We start from the raw sequence: 21,110 nt of genomic DNA on the forward strand, positions 1-21,110 counted from the left end.
ACTGCTACTACATGTATTATGCTTACCTAAATTGGTCAACATCATAATGATAATCCAATTAAAACACAATAATGAATTCCTTTAGCTGACATGTATATATAATGGGTGTTGCTAAAACGCGGAACGGAAAACGGAACGGAATGGAAAATATCATCACGTTTATCGCTTAAAAAGGGTATAGACTGGCCAGAAACGATTTACTTTGTATCTTTTATTTATATCTAATGAATGATTATCAACATGTTGTTATCTTATTAATATTCATAATTATGAACTTTTTCATATCTATCAATTATAGCATTGTATTCATTCGGCTTTAGTTGAGTACGAAACGGAAAAATCAAATGTATTCGAATTGTGAAACATTAACATCACTTTAAACGAGCAAATTAGCTATAACTTTTTACTTATTTTTCTTATATGGTATTGCTGGCATATCAGCGTAACGTACGCAGTTAGTGAAAGCGTTTTATGCGTGTTTTGAGTATTTTTATATTTCAAATACTAGTATGATGTACATGTATATACTTACATCAAAATTGAATTTTCTGTGTTCTAGACGATCTTTTATCATACAGACGATACAGTATCATTGAGATGGAAGAGAAAAACCCGTAGGACTGACGACATTAAAAATTAAAATACAGTAAACATTAAAATACCCGGTAATTTGTGAAACTAGTATTTTTAGCAATGCAATTTTGTTTACGTTTGCATTACTAAGCAGTTGTTTATTCCAGCAGCTATATACATATGATCCGAATAGAAAGCTCTAGAAGTTGCCTGGTTTGATTTTCCGATTATATATTGGGACTATAGTCTGTCGATCCCAAAATATTCATGCAGCATATTTGGACGATTTATAATATAAATGTTGACATCTTTCTTCATTTGGAAGTCACTCAGAAGACCTTGCACAATTTTTCAACACTATCATCCGGGTCTGTTGAAATGCAAAACCCCGTAGACTTCTTTATTTTTAGCCGTGTATTTATGCCAGCTGATAAGCTAGAGGGGACGTTTTAAAGAAAGAATAATGAAATGTTAAATGCTTCTAAGAGAGAATCGCTTGAACCCTGAGGTATATATAAATATACAGCAAAAAGTAAATCAAAGATATTTTGGGACAGAATATAGTGGTCAATGCATGTACTGTTAATTTTTAGGAAACAAATATTCTTGAATAAATAATCTAATATTGCTGATCTTTCAAAAAAAATTAAAAAGGTACATAAAGTATATCGTTTTAGCATGATTAACAAATCTATGAGGTAAATAACATTAGATAAGATTTTCCGTTTTCCCTTCCGTTCCGCTTTCCGTTCCGTTTTCCGTTCCGCAATTTATCAACACCCATGTATACACGTGAACCCATCTAATCGAAGAGCTGGGTAAAACTAGTACCCGCTAATGAGACATGCAGACCTGTGTTGTGTACGTAACTTCAGACAAAGATCATTCATTTGTAACATGCATGTATTTTTATGACCTATTCTTCAAATCCACTTGCACTATTTTATTAGGTAAATAACAGCTTTAAGGTGGACACCTGCATATTGTGATGTACATGTATACTTTCTATTGAGATAAACAATAAAGTATATCAAATATTGATTAAATATTTACCCCCCAAATAATGTTACCTAACATTGAAGCGCAATGGGTTAGAGCGTTTACATGTCTGTAAGAGCATTAGGGTCCAAGGTGTATTTTTGGTAATTTTACAATTGATATAAATGAATTTTCATGGGGGGGGGGGGGGGGGGTTCCGGACCCCTCACTCCCACCCCTTCTCTAAATCTGTGCACACGATGATGTTCATGTAGGCACACAGAAGCAAATCTAAATCCGGCAACCGCCACGGGGAGGGGGCATATAATTTAATTTTTAATTTTGTTTGTAATAATTATATAGACCATTATACTTTCTATGACATAAAATGTTAAGATTATTGATAACTGAAAATTCACTGCAAACAGTTCTACCCCAAATTGCACATAAAGTGCTGCTCATGTCACGATGTGTATTATCATATGGGAAGGGATCTCATCCTTCAGTTATGAAAATTATGAATTTTAATTGTATAACCGGAGCTTGCATATAGCCTTCATTTTTAATTAAACTGGTACAAAACAGTGTTATTTAGGGGCAAACACATGGTGCGGGTATTACTATCTAATGACAGCATCTAGTTTGAACTATTTCCTGTAGTTTAATCGCATACAATGTAGATGCAAAAGTCAATGCCTGGTTACTGTTTGTGTAAAGGTTTGGAATTTTCTTTTTCTTTTTATTAGGTATGTTTCTTAATTATTACCGAAATTTCAAGAAAATTCAGTGATACTCCAATATCTAAGATAATGGGTAATTTGATACAGTTATTTCTTTGACAGTGTATTGATATAAATATTAAGTAGAAAACACCAACATGCACTAGTCTCCTCTTTCCCCATTGCGGCCCACCCCCACAATCTACTGTCTGAACCAATCATACAGTGCTCTCAAGATAATACAACAGTTACTTAAAACCCACTTATTTGTCAATTCTTGTTAAAGTACTGGTACAGTAAGTATTAGTTTCCATTGTTTTACAATGTTTGTTGTGAAAATATTCTTATTTCCCAGATGGAAGTATGTAATCTGGGTTGTTTTCAATGAGGGAAGTAGGTAAACAATGTGGTTAATTAAGTGGGTGATTTTGCTTAAATTTTCAATCATAAATCGAGTTATATATAATCATTGCAGTAAATATTGAACTACTGCCATCCTACGGCAGACAAAAATACTGATGTATCTCTTAAACGACACAAAAGAGTTGATTCTGTGACGTACCTCTTAACACAGATAATTTGTAAAACTTAATCAACACAAAAGAGTTGATTCTGTGATGTCTGACATAGTGTGTGGATAAATAGATTGCATCATGCATTTCCCATTGGTGACACAAGACATGGAATTTATACTTGGAATGATAACAATCAGCTTGTTGTCTCAATAAAGGAGTGATTTCCCTTGGCTGCCAGTTGTAAGTAATGGAGTGATTTCCCTTGGCTGTCAGTTACAAGTAATGAAGGAGTGATTTCCCTTGGCTGTCAGTTATAAGTAATGAAGGAGTGATTTCCCTTGGTTGTAAGTAATGGAGGAGTGATTTCCCTTGGCTGTCAGTTATAAGTAATGAAGGAGTGATTTCCCTTGGCTGTCAGTTGTAAGTAATGGAGAAGTGATTTCCCTTGGCTGTCAGTTATAAGTAATGAAGGAGTGATTTCCCTTGGCTGTCAGTTGTAAGTAATGGAGGAGTGATTTCCCTTGGCTGTCAGTTTTAAGTAATGAAAGAGTGATTTCCCTTGGCTGTCAGTTGTAAGTAATGAAGGGGTGATTTCCCTTGGCTGTCAGTTGTAAGTAATGAAAGATTGATTTCCCTTTGCTGTCAGCTGTAAGTAATGAAGGAGTGATTTCCCTTGGCTGTCAGTTGTAAGAAATGAAAGATTGATTTCCGTTGGCTGTCAGCTGTAAGTAATGAAGGAGTGATTTCCCTTAACTGTCAGTTGTAAGTAATGAAGGAGTGATTTCCCTTTGCTGTCAGTGTAAGTAATGAAGGAGTGATTTCCCTTGGCTGTCAGTTGTAAGTAATGAAGGAGTGATTTCCCTGGGCTGTCAGATGTAAACAATGAAGGAGTGATTTCCTTTGGCTGTCAACTGTAAGTAATGAAGGAGTGATTTCCCTTGGCTGTCAGTTGTAAGTAATGAAGGAGTGATTTCCCTTGGCTGTCAGTTGTAAGTAATGAAGGAGTGATGTACCCTGGCTGTTAGGAGTGATTTCCTTTGGCTATCAGTTAGGAGTCATTGACTTGGCTAAAGAGAATCACCATCCTCTACAGCCTCTAAGTAATGAAAGAGTGATTTCCCTTAACTGTCAGTTGTAAGTAATGAAAGAGTGATTTCCCTTAACTGTCAGTTGTAAGAAATGAAGGAGTGATTTCCCTTAACTGTCAGTTGTAAGTAATGAAGGGGTGATTTCCCTTTGCTGTCAGTGTAAGTAATGAAGGAGTGATTTCCCTTGGCTGTCAGTTGTAAGTAATGAAGGAGTGATTTCCCTGGGCTGTCAGATGTAAACAATGAAGAAGTGATTTCCTTTGGCTGTCAGCTGTAAGTAATGAAGGAGTGATTTCCCTTGGCTGTCAGTTGTAAGTAATGAAGAAGTGATTTCCCATGGCTGTCAGTTGTAAGTAATGAATGAGTGCTGTCCCCTGGCTGTAAGGAGTGATTTCCCTTGGCTATCAGTTAGGAGTCATTGACTTGGCTAAAGAGAATCACCATCCTCTACAGCCTCTAAGTAATGAAAGAGTGATTTCCCTTAACTGTCAGTTGTAAGTAATGAAAGAGTGATGTCCCTTGGCTGTCAGTTGTAAGTAATGAAAGAGTGATTTCCCTTGGCTGTCAGTTATAAGTAATGAAGGAGTGATTTTCCTTGGCTGCCAGTTGTAAGTAATGTAGTAGTGATGTCCCTTGGCCGTCAGTTGTAAGTAATGAAGGAGTGATTTCCCTTGGCTGTCGGTTGTAAGTTATGAAGGAGTGATTTCCCTTTGCTGTCAGTTGTAAGTAATGAAGGAGTGATTTCCTTTGGCTGTCAGTTGTAAGTTATGTAGTAGTGATTTCCCTTGGCTATCAGCTGTAAGTTATGAAGGAGTGATTTCCCTTGGCTGTCGGTTGTAAGTCATAAAAGAGTGATTTCCCTTGGCTGTCAGCTGTTAGTAATGAAGGAGTGATTTCCCTTGGCTGTCAGTTAGAAGTAATGAAGGAGTGATTTCCCTTTGCTGTCAGTTGTAAGTAATGAAAGAGTGATGTCCCTTGGCTGTCAATTATAAGTAATGAAGGAGTGATTTCCCCTGGCAGTTAGGAGTGATTTCCCTTGGCTATCAGTTAGGAGTCATTGACTTGGCTAAAGATAATCACCATCCTCTACAGCCTCTAAGTAATGAAAGAGTGATTTCCCTTAACTGTCAGTTGTAAGTAATGAAAGAGTGATTTCCTTTGGCTGTCAGTTGTAAGTAATGAATGAGTGATTTCCCTTGGCTGCCAGTTGTAAGTAATGTAGTAGTGTTGTCCCTTGGCCGTCAGTTGTAAGTCATAAAAGAGTGATTTCCCTTGGCTGTCAGCTGTTAGCAATGAAGGAGTGATTTTCCTTGGCTGTCAGTTGGAAGTAATGAAGGGGAGATTTCCCTTGGCTGTCAGTTATAAGTAATGAAAGAGTGATGTCTCTTGGCTGTCAATTATAAGTAATGAAAGAGTGATTTCCCTTGGCTGTCAGTTGTAAGTAAACAAGGAGTGATTTCCCTTGGCTGTCAGTTGTAAGTAATGTAGTAGTGATTTCCCTTGGCTGTCAGCTGTAAGTAATGAAGGAGTGATTTCCCTTGGCTGTAAGTTGTAAGTTATGAAGGAGTGATTTCCCTTTGCTGTCAGTTGTAAGTAATGAAAGAGTGATTTCCCTTGGCTGTCAGTGTAAGTAATGGAGGAGTGATTTCCCATTGCTGTCAGTTACAAGTAATTAAAAAGTGATTTCCTTGGCTGTCAGTTGTAAGTAATGAAAGAGTGATTTCCCTTGGCTCTCAGTTGTAAGTAATGAGGGAGTGATTTCCCTTGACTGTCAGATGTAAGCAATGAAGGAGTGATGTCCCTTGGCTGTCAGTTGTAAGCAATGAAGGAGTGATTTCCCTTTGGCTGTCAGTTGTAAGTAATGAAGGAGTGATTTCCTTTAGCTGTCAGTTGGAAGTAATGAAGGAGTGATTTCCCCTGGCTGTTAGGAGTGATTTCCCTTGGCTATCAGTTAGGAGTCATTGACTTGGCTAAAGAGAATCACCATCCTCTACAGCCTCTGAGTAATGAAAGAGTGATTTCCCTTAACTGTCAGTTGTAAGTAATGAAAGAGTGATGTCCCTTGGCTGTCAGTTGTAAGTAATGAATGAGTGATTTCCCTTGGCTGCCAGTTGTAAGTAAAGTAGTAATGATTTCCCTTGGCCGTCAGTTGTAAGTAATGAAGGAGTGATTTCCCTTGGCTGTCAGTTGTAAGTAATGTAGTAGTGATGTCCCTTGGCCGTCAGTTTTAAGTAATGAAGGAGTGATTTCCCTTGGCTGTCGGTTGTAAGTCATAAAAGAGTGATTTCCCTTGGCTGTCAGCTGTTAGCAATGAAGGAGTGAATTCCCTTGGCTGTTAGTTGTAAGTAATGAAGGAGTGATTTCCCTTGGCTGTCAGTTATAAGTAATGAAAGAATAATGTCCCTTGGCTGTCAATTATAAGTAATGAAAGAGTGATTTCCCTTGGCTGTCAGTTGTAAGTAATGAAGGAGTGATTTCCCTTGGCTGTCAGTTGTAAGTAATGTAATAGTGATTTCCCTTGGCTGTCAGTTGTAAGTAAAGGAGGAGTGATTTCCCTTGGCTGTCAGTGGTAAGTAATGAAGTAGCGATTTTCCTTGGCTGTCAGTTGTAGGTAATGAAAGAGTGATTTCCCTTGGCTGTCAGTTGTAAGTAATGGAGGAGTGATTTCCCTTGGCTGTCAGTTGTAAGTAATGAAGGAGTGATTTCCCTTGGCTGTCAGTTGTAAGTAATGAAGGAGTGATTTCCCTTGGCTGTCAGTTGTAAGTTATGAAGGAGTGATTTCCCTTTGCTGTCAGTTGTAAGTAATGAAGGAGTGATTTCCTTTGGCTGTCAGTTGTAAGTAAAGGAGGAGTGATTTCCCTTGGCTGTCAGTGGTAAGTAATGAAGTAGCGATTTTCCTTGGCTGTCAGTTGTAGGTAATGAAAGAGTGATTTCCCTTGGCTGTCAGTTGTAAGTAATGGAGGAGTGATTTCCCTTGGCTGTCAGTTGTAAGTAATGAAGGAGTGATTTCCCTTGGCTGTCAGTTGTAAGTAATGAAGGAGTGATTTCCCTTGGCTGTCAGTTGTAAGTAATGGAGGAGTGATTTTCCTTGGCTGTCAGTTGTAAGTAATGAAGTTGTGATTTCCCTTGGCTGTTAGTTATAAGTAATGGAGGAGTGATTTCCCATGGCTGTCAGTTGTTAGTAATGAAGGAGTGATTTCCCTTGGCTGTCAGTTGTAAGTAATGAAGGAGTGATTTCCCTTGGCTGTCAGTTGGAAGTAATGAAAGAGTGATTTCCTTTAGCTGTCAGATGTAAGCAATGAAAGAGTGATTTCCCTTGGCTGTCAGTTGTAAGTAATGAAGGAGTGATTTCCCTTGGCTGTCAATTGTAAGTAATGGAGGAGTGATTTCCCATGGCTGTCAGTTGTTAGTAATGAAGGAGTGATTTCCCTTGGCTGTCAGTTGGAAGTAATGAAAGAGTGATTTCCTTTAGCTGTCAGATGTAAGCAATGAAAGAGTGATTTCACTTGGCTGTTAGTTGTAAGTAATGAAGGAGTGATTTCCCTTGGCTGTCAATTGTAAGTAATGGAGGAGTGATTTCCCATGGCTGTCAGTTGTTAGTAATGGAGTAGTGATTTCCCTTGGCTGTCAGTTGTAAGTGATGAAGGAGTGATTTCCCTTGGCTGTCAGTGGTAAGTAATGAAGTAGTGATTTTCCTTGGCTGTCAGTTGTAGGTAATGAAAGAGTGATTTCCCTTGGCTGTCAGTTGTAAGTAATGAAGGAGTGATTTCCCTTGGCTGTCAGTTGTTAGTAATGGAGGAGTGATTTCCCATGGCTATCAGTTGTTAGTAATGGAGGAGTGATTTCCCATGGCTGTCAGTTATAAGTAATGAAAGAGTGATTTCCCTAAGCTTCAGTTGTAAGTAATGAAAGAGTAATTTCCCTTGGCTGTCAGTTGTTAGTAATGGAGGAGTGATGTCTCTTGGCTGTCAGTTGTTAGAAATGGAGGAGTGATTTCCTTTGGCTGTCAGTTGTAAGTAATGAAAGAGTGATTTCCTTTGGCTGTTTTATGTAAGCAATGAAGGAGTGATTTCCCTTGGCTGTTAGTTGTAAGTAATGAAAGAGTGATATCCCTTGGCTGTCAGTTGTAAGCAATGAAGGAGTGGTGTCCCTTGGCTGTTAGGAGTGATTTCCCTTGGCTGTCAGGAGTGATTTCCCTTGGCTATCAGTTAGGAGTCATTGACTTGGCTAAAGAGAATCACCATCCTCTACAGCCTCTTTGATGTAATAGGTTGACAATAATACCGTAAATGAACAATCATCTTCACACGAGTGGATATTTATTTAATTTTATAATTTCATATTATTTTCACAGAATGTTCCACGTCTAAGATTGGCCAGGTTTTAGTTCTAGACATAGGGATCAACATTTAGATACATGTACTAGTATCCTGGAGTCATAGGAAAACAGGTATCAATTTAAATCAACAATTGCAAAAGTAATCAATTAAAGACTGAATAATTTAATTCTGGTTGTAATGCGCTTTCTGATTGGCTAAAAAAATATTTTATATCATATAAAGAATGTTTCCTACGTCATAGTAAGACTAACGTCAAAAACATTTCAATACATCTGACGTTATGTTTGAATTTTGTACAATTTAACGTCATTTTAAAAGTCAAATGACCGTTTTTATCTACAATGAAGAGTAAAAAAATTCAATTAAAAGCAAAAATTTCAATATTTATTAGTTTTATACGATATAAAATGGTTTGAAACAGTATACACTTTTTTATAAACTGCTTCGCGGTTTATAAAGCGTAAACTGCCCCCAATTCATTCTTTAATTAAAACACCCGCTTCTTTCCCTATCCATCATTAAATGTGCATGTACTGTGGTTTCATTAATATTCATAGGTATTAATTTTCATGGATTCAATGAAAATCACACTTCCAAGGATACTTAAATTCGTTGTCAATAATCCTATCGATTGTTAGTAAAAATTACACTTCAATGAACATTTAATTTCATGGATCAACTTAACAACAAAATCCACAAAAATAAGTATTCAACGAATATTGAGGAAACCACAGTAAGTTCATTTAGCAAGACTGTGATGTGAGTGCAGAACATGTATTATTTTGTAATCCTTTCATCTGATTCAATGCTTGTCCCTGATTATTGTGTGTTTACTGGTGCTCCTAAGACCCGGCTTTGATTGGACCAGACTGCAGCCATGTCTGATGACGAGGAGAAGGACATTTTTGAGGAGCTGATTGAGAGGAAGCGCTATAAGATTGTCAAGTACATCAACGCCCAGGTGTTCTTTGACAGACTCCGCGAGGTGAAGGTACTCTCAATGGATGACACGCAGGAAATCTCTAGTAAGCCGACACGACGACAACAAGCAGGTTTGTGCGCTATATCTACGTGGTGGTATGTTCTCTTTATCTGGCCAGTGCTGTAAAACTTGTATATACACAGTGGAATGTGCTCTATATCTGGCCAGTACTGTAAAACTGGTATTTACATGGTGAATACAATACAATTTAAAAGATCATTTGTTCAACATGTTTGATGATTTTTATCTCATACGTGTGGTTTATAGTACCCGTGTGATAAACCTTTGCTATATCAAACTGGTGATGCTTTATCAAATACTTCTGGTCCGAACTATTTTAGACAAAGCCTCTAGCTTCAACGCTTCAGTGACCTATTTTGGAAGATTTGCTAGTACTTTCATCATAACTATATCTACTACAAAAATTGATATAAAATGGATTTTGTCAAAGATTTAATTTACAAATATGAAGAAAAACACATAACTGCGTAGCATAGGCGTCGGAACTGGGGGGGGGGGGGGGGCTATTGTGAGAGGGGGTGGTTTTTTAATTTTTTTTATTCAAAGTTATACATAACCGTAACCACAAGACCCTTTTTTCTTGTTTGTCAAAATTTTTGATTAGTTTAGCACCCTTTCAACTTTCAATTTGCTTTGTGAAGTTTATAAAAACTACAAATAACGTTAACTATCAAGGAGTTCATCCTGACGACGCGATGAAAACAGAGCGCTCTGGTTGTGTTTATATACAAGAACTTACCGAAATAATGTTTCATAAGACTTTTATTCCACCACCAGTAAACATCCTTATTCACTATTTTCAATTTCGAATCATAAGGCTAGTGTTTGTTTTATAAAACATCAACAATTGTTCCTCGTTCGAGTCAATTCAAACTAACGAGCATTCCCAACTTTGTGTATGTCAACAAACTTGATTATTCAAGTCTTCTGATCAGTATTTCCATTAAATTAAGTGAATAAGCTCTAAGAAAAATTATTTAGAGCTAAGAAATTGTTTTAAGGTTTATTTCAGTGAAACTTTACATTAAAACAGTTAGATTTATCTCAGAAATGACGTACTAAATTGTATTGCGCAAGGTCACAATAACCGCATAACACAACGTTGCATCATCGTTTATAATCTTTGAAAAATAAGGGTCATATATAAGGGACTGTCTCAAAAGCTTCATAATATAAATGAAATTGTATGAGATACATGTAAATAGAACATCTATAATTGTGTGATTTTATATTTGCTTTATCCAACTTGTTGAAATGGTTATATTCGCTCGGCAAGCCTCGCGAATATATACACCATTTCAACTCATTGGATAAAGCAAATATAAAATCACACAATATAGATATCCTCTATATATTCATTAAGGGCAAGTCAGTTTGCAACCTTAAATATTTTTTGCATAATATGTAAAATTAAACCTTCCAATGCAAACATTCAACTTCATTAACCGATGCTAAATGTTTTCATTTATATCTGTTTTTGCTTGCTGGCTGTAGGTTATTTTCTTGACATCTTACAAACAAAGGGAGACAATGGAGTAAAAAAGTTCCTGGAGATTTTAGAATGGGAGTATCCTCATGTGTTCAAAGATGTGACAAACAAGGATGCTAGAGAACCACCCACAGGTAAATGTATGTGTGTGTATGTGTGAGGGGTAGAGATTCAACCACAGGTGTGTATGCGTTTGTGTGTTTGGGGTAAATATGTGTGTGAGAGAGGGTTAGGGATCCACCCAAAGGTAAATGTGTGTGTGTGTATGTGTGAGGGGTAGAGATCCAACCACAGGTGTGTATGCGTTTGTGTGTTTGGGGTAAATATGTGTGTGAGAGAGGGTTAGGGATCCACCCACAGGTAAATGTGTGTGTGTGTATGTGTGAGGGGTAGAGATCTAACCACAGGTGTGTATGCGTTTGTGTGTTTGGGGTAAATATGTGTGTGAGAGAGGGTTAGGGATCCACCCACAGGTAAATGTGTGTGTGTTAAGTTTGAGTTCAGGTAAATGTGTATGAAGTTTGAGGATCCACATAAGCAAATGTGTATGTTGTTTGGGGACCCATATAAGTAAATGTGTATATAATGTTTGAGGACCGACATAAGTAAATGTGTATGTGATGTTTGAGGACCCACATAAGTAAATATGTGTTTAGAGTTTGAGTATTGTACATAACATGAAGTTTGAAGACCGATATAAGTAAATGTGCATCTAGAGTTTGAGTAATGTACTGAACACAAGTAAATGTATGTGTAGAGTTTGAGTACCGTATCTACATATGTAAATATGTAAGAGAGTTATTGTTCCACCCACAGGTTAACTGTTCCACCCACAGGTAAACTGTTCAATCCACAGGTAAACTGTTCCACCCACAAGTTAACTGTTCCACCCACAGGTAAACTGTTCCACCCACAGGTAAACTGTTCCACCCACAGGTAAACTGTTCCACCCACAGGTTAACTGTTCCACCCACAGGTTAACTGTTCCACCCACAGGTTAACTGTTCCACCCACAGGTAAACTGTTCCACCTACAGGTAAACTGTTCCACCTACAGGTAAACTGTTCCACCCACAGGTTAACTGTTCCACCCACAGGTAAACTGTTCCACCCACAGGTTGACTGTTCCACCCACAGGTTAACTGTTCCACCCACAGGTAAACTGTTCCACCCACAGGTTAACTGTTCCACCCACAGGTAAACTGTTCCACCTACAGGTAAATTGTTCCACCCACAGGTAAACTGCTCCACCCACAGGTAAACTGTTCCACCCACAGGTAAACTGTTCCACCCACAGGTAAATTGTTCAAAGGTTAGGATCCTTGAACATGTAAACATATCATTTCATAGATTAGTCACTACAGTGCTCCACTGGAATATTGTAGATTACTTGAAGCATCGGGAGAGTGTATACGCAGGCTGGCTGTACAAATTACCAGAGCTAGCAGAGTCGCTGAAGAACGACTACGAACACAAAAAAGATCTGAATGAGAAGTTTCAGGAAATGAAGGAAGTGATGAAGATAGTCCAGGATAATAACTTAGAGCTAGAGGTAAGACAGCTGCCTTACAACTATATATTTGAGAAAAACTAAATGCAGTGTTATGATGTCCATAAAAGCAGATATACGGTAAATGATACTGTGAATATGATTAAAATATTGACCATTGAAGGCCTGTAGGTCTCTTATTATCAAAACTTTTGGCCCTGGAGCTATTAAGGTAAAGATAATCTGAGATTCCTCCAACTTTTAAACCTCCCCCCATTCTCCTTTTTATAAATGAATATTTTTCAAACATCAATCAATAAAAGTAGGGTTACAGTCAGATAAGTCTCAGATTAGTGTTTAGACTTCAAAATGCAGCTTAAAATGCAAACATGAGACTCTCTGACAAGTCAATCTGAGGAAAATGGGACTCGGGTGATTGACAAGGCCTGAGGGCCTCTTGTTGATTAATGATGAGCTCAATTGAAACAAATTTATTATAGATTGATTAATAAATGGATTTCAGAGAGAAAACTTGGAGCTTCAAGAGAAGCAGAAAATGTTACTACTCGAGAAAAACGAGCTAGAGACGCAGCTCGGACATTGTTTTCGAGAAAAGCAATTTGCTCAAGACAAGAGCGGTAAGTACTTGATGTTATTTTTAACTTCAAACTTAAGTCACATACAACTGAAGAAAGAAGCACTGTAAATTCCTCATTAATCACGAGGAATTAATTTCCACGTAAAATCGTGAGAGGCTACCCTTGCAGATTTTAAAGTATCGCTTTTATTTCTCAGACAGGTTTGAACTATAAGAAATTATAACAAAAAAATGGTGATCGCAATTTAATATTCTCGTGATTTGATGCAAAACAGTGGAATCGCGGAATTATGTACTCGTGTAAAATAAGGAATCTACAGTATGCAGCGCAGTATTTTTCTTCCAAACTAATCTGAGCTGAAAGCTCAAGTGAGCTTTTCTGATCACGTTTTGTCTCTTGTCCGTCTTTTCACATTTTCAACATCTTCTCCAGAACCACTGGGCCAATTTCAACCAAGCTTGGCACAAAGCACCCTCAGGCAAAAGGGAATCAAAATTGTGAAAATGAAGGACATACCCTAATACAAGGAGAGATAATTAGAAAATATTGAAAAATTTTGAGAAATTTTCAAAAATCTTCTATTTGGCCTGGAAAACTAAAACTTATATGTAAGCATTCTCAGGTAATGTATATTCAAAGTTGTGAAAATCATGACCCCCGGGGTTGGGTTTGGGCTGCAATTTGGGGTCAAGTTTTTACATAGGAATATATAACAGTAAAAAAAGTAAATCTTTGAAACTCGTCTTCTCAGAAACTATTCAGCCAGAGGAAAGCTGAAATTTATGTGGAAGCATGCTCATGTAGTGTAGATTGAAAGTTGTGAAAATCATGACCCCCAGGGGAAGGGAGGGGCCACAATGGGGTGGGGGTCAAATTTATACATAGGGGAATAAAATAGAGGAAATCGTTAAGTTGATATTATAATACCTATTGTTGCTCAGGTGAGCGATGTAGCATATGGGCTTATTGTTGATTTTTTAAAGGTGTATTTTCTGCAATAAAAAGAAATATCATGGAATTTTTTATCAATGTTTACACAGTCAGTTGATTATAAAAGAGATATATTTTTGGACACACAAATTATATATATGTTTTTTGAACAAACAAAATGTTGATATATTAAGCCTGATTTTTGGTAAAAGTAAATAAACTTGATGATTGGTTCGTTTGCAGTGAACGTTTTAGAGAGTATAGTCGAATATCAAAAGGAGATTAGTAATCTTAAAGATTCTCTCCGTGAAGTGAGGCATGGGCGAGACGCCTATGTCAAACAAATTGAAAACATGATGGACAACTTTTCTAAAACTAAAGGTAGGTGTGATTATTGGCTTATAACCTGGTATTTGCCTGTTTCTGGGACAAGTATTTTAATGTACAGCAATCAGTGTACAATATATTGTATTGTAGAATTATTCAGATAGGTATATTGTATTTTACAGTTGTAGCGCCGTCGAGCGGTAAACGGCTCTATACTATGAAATCCACAGGTAATTAACTCACATTTTAACTAATTCCTTGAGATGATAATGCTCCAACCTCTAAAGCATACGCTTTAGTTTAATAGAAACACAAAGTAGAATTATTTACAGTTTATTCACATTACGATAAAAATCCAAAGTTTCACAAATAAAATATCAAAACATCACTGGCTGAACTGCACATGTATCTCCCGCAATAGAAAAATAGTAAGACCCCCGTAATTTGTACCCGTCCTATATATACATAATATGCATTGCTCGCGAGGAGCAATCTTTCTAAACGGGGTCAATTACGTAATGACATTGCTCGCGGAGAGCAATGATAAATAACTTACGTAATAATTAAAACAGAAGAATAATATAATTTTAAAATACCGTTACACCTCCCCCTACTTAAGGTTTTGACTCCGTTCAAAATGAATAATAATAATTAAATCTGCAATTAAACAATATCTAACTTAGGATAATTATACAAAATATTACTCTTTACACATTAAGCGGGGTATCGGTAACTCATAAATATGTAAAATGCAGCCAGATAATTCAACTCACAACAAAAATAAATATTGTATTGTTTATTAGTCAACAGCTGTACAGCTCATAGACATATACAATTAATATACACATGTTATAATACATATACTGGTCACTTGAAAAAGGCAAGTTTATACATGAAGTTTTCTGATTACAAAAGCATTCTTAATATATTTACCTAAATTGCACAAATCCTTTACATTTTGTGTTGACAATAATAGAATCAATTTAAAGACAGAGGGTTTAATATAATAAAACTTAAAAAATAAATAAAACATTAAACAAAATTGTACATCGCAGTTCATATATACAGTTCATGATATATACAAGTCAGTTTAACCAATGTTTTATTACACAGACAGATCCCCTCTGACAATTCTTACGTTGCCTTGCTCGAAATGTTTGGGAATTTCGCGTAATATTTCACTGACCACATCTCTGAAATCGATGTCCTCTGGATTTAAGTCCTTGGAATATACGATTTTAGAGTCTCTAATTTCTTCTTCTGTCCCGTCCGGTTTGCGTATCACCGTTTTGTTTAATGTTAGGCATATTGTCGATCGTTCTCGGATTGTGACGTTGTTGTTTTCATCAGTTTTTTTACTTTCATCACTTACGTCACTGTAATCGTCGCTAGGACTGTCGCTAATCACATCAGTTTCGTTACGCACTCGTTTGTCCCCGTCTTCTTCATTATGCACTTGCTGCTCATCAATGTTGCCTTCACCTAAGATTTCTTCGACGAACGCCTCGTCCACACTACTCAGCTCCGCGAACTCGGAAGAACTAATGGAGAGATGCTCGAGGTCATCTTCAGCAGTGTTCGTTTTGTCCAAGGTTTCTTCTTCATCTGATGAGATGTTCTCGTAGAAGTCACTAAGTACGTACACTGGCTTCTTTGCTTGCATAAACATCTCCCGGTCGACAAGCTTCCTTTTAGAACTCATTGCTTCACTTAACTGTTCACCATGAAGTCCATGTACTGATATTAAATTTCTCTTTAAATTGAATTTCCTTACAAAAAGTCGTTGGCAAAAACTACAGTTTAAGCTGTTTACACTGTCACTGTGTTGCTCCCTACGATGCTGATGAAAAATACTAGATGATGTAAAAGTTTTTCCACAATCCTCGCACAACATTTGATAACGACTATTCTCTGTACCGAATGGGCTTCCTTACAGGTCGTCCCCTACGGGTCATTTTCAAACTTGGTTCTGATTGGTCAAGATCTGAGTCTTCTGCTTTTAAGCTTGGTTCTGATTGGTCAACATCTGAGTCGTCTGTTTTCGGGGGTGGAGCTAGCGGTAACTTCAAACGCCGCCGGCCAGAGTCCGGCGCGTGCCGTCGTTGACCATCTGGTGTCTCGCCAGTTGTATATTCGGATCCAGTAGCTGGTCTTGTTAGTTCCGCTGTCTCGCCAGTTGTATATTGAGGCTGCTGTCTTTCTCCTCGGTACGGTTTGATGTTGTCGGCGTGAACTATAACCGGTTTTGATTGTCTTGAATGCTGAATTTGAAAAAGCACATCACTTAGTCTTTTAATTATTATCCACGGTCCAGTCCATTTCCTTGATAGTTTTAATTTTTCTCCTTTACCGACTTTTGGCTGACTTCTTCGTACTAATTCCCCAACTTCATAGTTAGTCTCCCGTACATTCCGATCAAAATAATTTTTCTGTCTTTGAGATGCTTCTTTTGTAATTTCCCTTGCTTGTTCATGAATTGTGGAAAGTTTTTCTTCTAAATCACGCACATAAACTGCTTTGTTTGCCTCTTTCTCAGAGGTTGTAAAGTTCTCATTTTCAGTTAGAACATTTATTGGTAGTTTAGCCTCTTTCCCAAAAACTAGTCTATATGGCGAAATCCGTGTAGTTTCATGCGGAGTGGTGTTATACGCAAGAACAATTCCGTCCACAAAACGATCCCAGTCGGTTTGGTTTGCATTAATGTATTTAGATAGCATGTCCTTTATTGTTCGATTCATCCTCTCTACCATTCCGTCTGACTGGGGATGATATGGTGTAGTTCGAGTTTTGTCAATTTGAAATAGTCGACACATTTCCTGGAATAGTCTACTTTCGAATTGTTTTCCTTGGTCCGAATGAATAGATCCAGGACATCCGTATCGCTTTATCCATCCTTTAAACAGAACGTTAGCTACCGTTTCAGCTTCAATGTTCATAAGCGGAAATATCTCGGCAAATTTTGTAAAATAATCCATCACGACAAGAATGTAAGAATATCCATTTTCTGACTTCGGGAATGGTCCTGCTAAATCCAGTGCTATTCTTTGAAATGTTTCACCACTTAGGAAAGTTTTCATACGTGATCTCTTTTTCCGTGGCGGATTTTTCCTTTCTTCACACACATCACACGCAAATACATAGTCGTGAACAGTTTGACGCATCCTAGGCCAATAATAATCGGAATTTCTCACTTTTTCCAAAGTCTTTTTGATGCCCATATGACCTCCAACTCTCGAGTCGTGAAGGTGCCATAACACAACTTGACGCAGATTCCGTGGTAGGCATATCTTAAGTTCTTCACTATTGTTTGAAATCCAGCGAATACACAAAACACCTTTATCAATACACAATAAATCCCATCTCGAATACCAAAATTTGCACTCAAAGTTTTCACCAGACACAGTAGATAATGGTGGTTTTTCATTCTTTTCCATCCAACGTAAAATAACATGCATTCCAGGGTCATTTTGTTGTTTCTCGCGAATATTTGCTCGGTTTAGGGGTTCGTCCGGCTGTTTTCGAATCTTCGCTCTCATTGGTCTGTTTGTCCGATTCTTCTTAAGAGGAGAAATAATTGCACAATCCGATACTTTTTCTGAATCTATGCTGTCGTTAAACAATGCACTTATATTAAACACGTGATTGTCAACTTCTGCTGAATTATATGTACTGGTATTTCTTAGTTCAGAAACGTGTGTATATTTCTGATTTTCAGTTCCTTCATTTTTCTCACGTTTACACTGTCTGCAGTTCACCTCACAAGAAACACGTGACAATGCATCTGCATTTCCATGTCGTTTTCCGGCTCTGTGTTCAATTTTAAATATGTACGGTCCAAGTCTCTGAAGCCATCGCGCAATTTGTCCATCCGGTTCTCGGAATTTATGGAGCCATACTAATGATCCATGGTCTGTTCTTAGCAAAAACTCTCGCCCAAGTAGGTAGTGTTTAAAATGTTGAACGAAATACACAAAAGCCAGCATTTCTTTCCGAGTTACACAATAATTTCTTTCAGAATTATTCAACACACGGCTTCCGTAAGAAATCACAACTTCTCTTCCATTTTGAATTTGCGATAGCACAGCACCTATAGCGTCATTACTAGCATCAGTATCTAGTATGAAGTCACCAGCAGTCACATCGGGATATCCAAGAATAGGTGCAGATATTAATTTCTGTTTCAAAGTTTCAAATGCTGCATCACATTCATGCGTCCAATTCCATTCTTGATTTTTTCCAGTAAGGATATGTAGGCATTTTGCTATTTTAGCAAAGTCTTTTATGAATCTCCGGTAGTAGGCTGCTAGTCCCAGAAAACTTCTAAGCTTTGTCACATTATCCGGCGTTCTCCAATTCTTAACAGCTTCAATTTTTGAAGGATCCGTTTTAATACCCTCCTTTGAAACGATGTGTCCAAGAAAACTTACTTCTCGCCGGAAAAAGTTGCATTTCTTTGCTTTAAGTTTCAGGTTTACACTCTGTAATCTATCTAATACTAAACTAAGATTCTCTAAGTGTTCATCAAAAGTACGGTTGTACACAATAATGTCATCCAAATATAGCACTGTTATATTCCATTGTAATCCGTTCAACGCATGTTCTATCACTCTTTGAAATGTCGCTGGTGCGTTACATAATCCGAACGGCATTACTGTATAATGGTAAAGTCCACCACGTGGTGTAGCAAACGCTGTTTTCTCTTTATCCTTCTCACTCATAGGAATTTGATGGTATGCCATATTGAGATCTAATGACGAAAACCATGTTGATCCAGAGAGGGCATCGAGATCATCTGCCACCCGAGGTATCGGATATGCATCTTTGATGGTATTTGCATTTAATTTCCGATAATCAACACAAAGCCTCCAGCTTTTGTCCTTTTTCTGCACCAACACGATAGGAGCTGACCAGGGACTGTTGGATTTCTCAATTAATCCTTGTTCCTCTAACTTCTTGATCTCCTTGTCCATTATCTCCCTCTTAAAATTAGGAATTCGGCGGACTGCTTCCTTAAAAGGTATCTCCTCCTTCAGCTTAATACGATGCTCACCAATCGTTGCACGCTCCACTAGTTTGTTTGGATCCGCAAATGCATCCACACGAGCTAAGAGAAAGTCTTTAAACTTTGCCGCTTGCTCTTCAGTTAAATTTTCACATGCTTCCTTATAAACCTGTTCAAGATGCTCTGGTATATCGGCGCCTCCTGACATTACGCTATATACTTCCGGAATCTCCACAGTTGATACATTTTCCACAGGATCAAACACTGCTATCTCAGTACGTTTCTGTACATACACGTCACGATCACATGGATTAAATACACGCACATATATATGATTTTCACCACATGTAGATTTCACTACTTCTCGTGCAACCGCTAATCCATGGTTAAGTACAAATGTTTTTAGAGGTAACAAAATCCCATCACTAGTATCTACACTACTGTTAAATGTAGCTTTTAAAACACTCTCATGATGCGCTGGTACGACATTATCCTCCATGCTAACAATAGAATATCCCCGCAATACTCCATCAGCATCTGCTTTAAGGTGGCACACATTAAAACAATAATCCCATTGACAGTGAAATTTGCTAATAAAATCTTGGCCAAGTAAATTTGATTTTACGTCTGCCACAAACACACGAAATATTACTTGAAATTCTGGAAAGGATAACAACATTTTTGCAGTTCCAATGACTTTAAGTTTTCTTCCGTCGGCTGTAGTAAATTGCTTTTTAGCGCGCTCCAGCACAGGTCTATGTTCTGGAAGAATGCTCCTATAAACATCTTCTGTTATGAACGTGTTCATTGAACCCGTGTCAAATCTCCACTCTAACGATGTGCCTTCCACTAAGCCATCTAACCTCATTCCCTGCTTTCCTCTGATTTCAATAATTTGACATTTTTCATCGTTAGAATCATAATTCAAGTGCAAATTTTCAACATCTGTTTGCGTTGACACTGCAGATATTTCTTCACTGCTATCATCACGATGTTGTAATTCTCCTGTACTAGGCCGCTTCACTAAATGCTGTGCCGACACATGGCCTACTGCCTCGACACCCTTACATTTAAAGATTTCTCATTAGTGATTTTCCGCTTTGGACAGTCTTTGTACAAATGCATAACAGAATTACATCCGTAGCACTTTTTCGCTATCCTTCTCTTTTCTTCTGACTCCGCGCGGTATGGTTTCTTAGTAACTGGAACTTCGGCATTCCTGGGGAATTCACTAACTCCGTAAACTGGTCTAATAGGGTTGTTTTCCTTGCTTCTTAAATTCCTTTTCTCCGTCATTCGAATGCACTCCTCCTGCATCGCCGCAGTCACCGCTTCCTGTAAGCTCTTTGGTCTAGTGCGCTTTACAGCCAACCGGAAATCGTTATCAGCATTACAGTTGTCCATAAAAGTTTTAAGGCTAGCTTCTTCCACATAGTCGCGATTTCCGGGATGAGCTCTTCTATATAAGTCAGCAATAGCTTGGGCAAAGTCCCTGAACGATTCTGTAGGCAGCTTGCTTCGCATTTTTGCCTCAACTATGTAACTCTCTTTCATCGCAGTATGTCCGAATCTAGTGTCCATCTGCAGTTTTAGCTGGTTATAATCCTGTAAAATGCTGTCCGGTAATCCGTATGCGAACGCTTCCGCTTGTCCACGGAAAGTAGTGATGAGAACTCTGCGCCTCATATCAATAGACCAGTTATTTAATGTCGCAACATTCTCAAAATATCGCACAAATTCACTCCACACTTCTGTTCCTTCTCCTTTAAACGTGCGCTTGACGTGAAGGTTTAATCCTGATCCTGTCAATCCAACCTCCTCATTATAACTCGCGGTATCCTGATCTGAAGTTCTTCCAGTTAAAGTATTTCGCATCATATTAGGTATCCGGGCAGTCCTTCTCTTTGTAGACTGATACAATTTCCACAAAATTGCACACACAATTATGCCCAAAAATATTATCGATATATTTCCTAGCGCTTCATGAGTCAAACGTAACAACAGTTTTTGCGGAGAATAACGAAACACGCTTAACACAGTCAATACTAATGCAGATATT

At 37.8% G+C, this 21,110-nt stretch overlaps 1 protein-coding gene across 7 annotated transcripts in view; it reads left to right on the forward strand.

Moving 5' to 3' along the window:
• The window catches only part of LOC128165452 (caspase recruitment domain-containing protein 9-like), a 50,897-nt gene that overhangs the window by 25,487 nt on the left and 4,300 nt on the right, over positions 1-21,110 (forward strand). For 4 of the 7 annotated variants that reach the window (XM_052830000.1, XM_052829996.1, XM_052830002.1 and 1 more), the window contains exons 2-7: positions 8,228-8,323; positions 9,061-9,265; positions 10,711-10,839; positions 12,090-12,256; positions 12,717-12,831; positions 13,966-14,103. In XM_052830000.1, coding sequence (XP_052685960.1) covers positions 9,091-9,265; positions 10,711-10,839; positions 12,090-12,256; positions 12,717-12,831; positions 13,966-14,103 — 724 coding nt within the window. In that variant the 5' untranslated portion in view covers positions 8,228-8,323; positions 9,061-9,090. Of the gene's footprint in view, positions 1-8,227; positions 8,324-9,048; positions 9,266-10,710; positions 10,840-12,089; positions 12,257-12,716; positions 12,832-13,965; positions 14,104-14,231; positions 14,280-21,110 lie in introns of all 7 variants that reach the window. The other 3 variants (XM_052829997.1, XM_052830001.1, XM_052830003.1) reach the window with 3 other exon arrangements.

Source organism: Crassostrea angulata, chromosome 10, assembly GCF_025612915.1.
Source record: "Crassostrea angulata isolate pt1a10 chromosome 10, ASM2561291v2, whole genome shotgun sequence".
In the NCBI taxonomy this organism is placed as follows: Eukaryota; Metazoa; Mollusca; class Bivalvia; order Ostreida; family Ostreidae; genus Magallana; species Magallana angulata.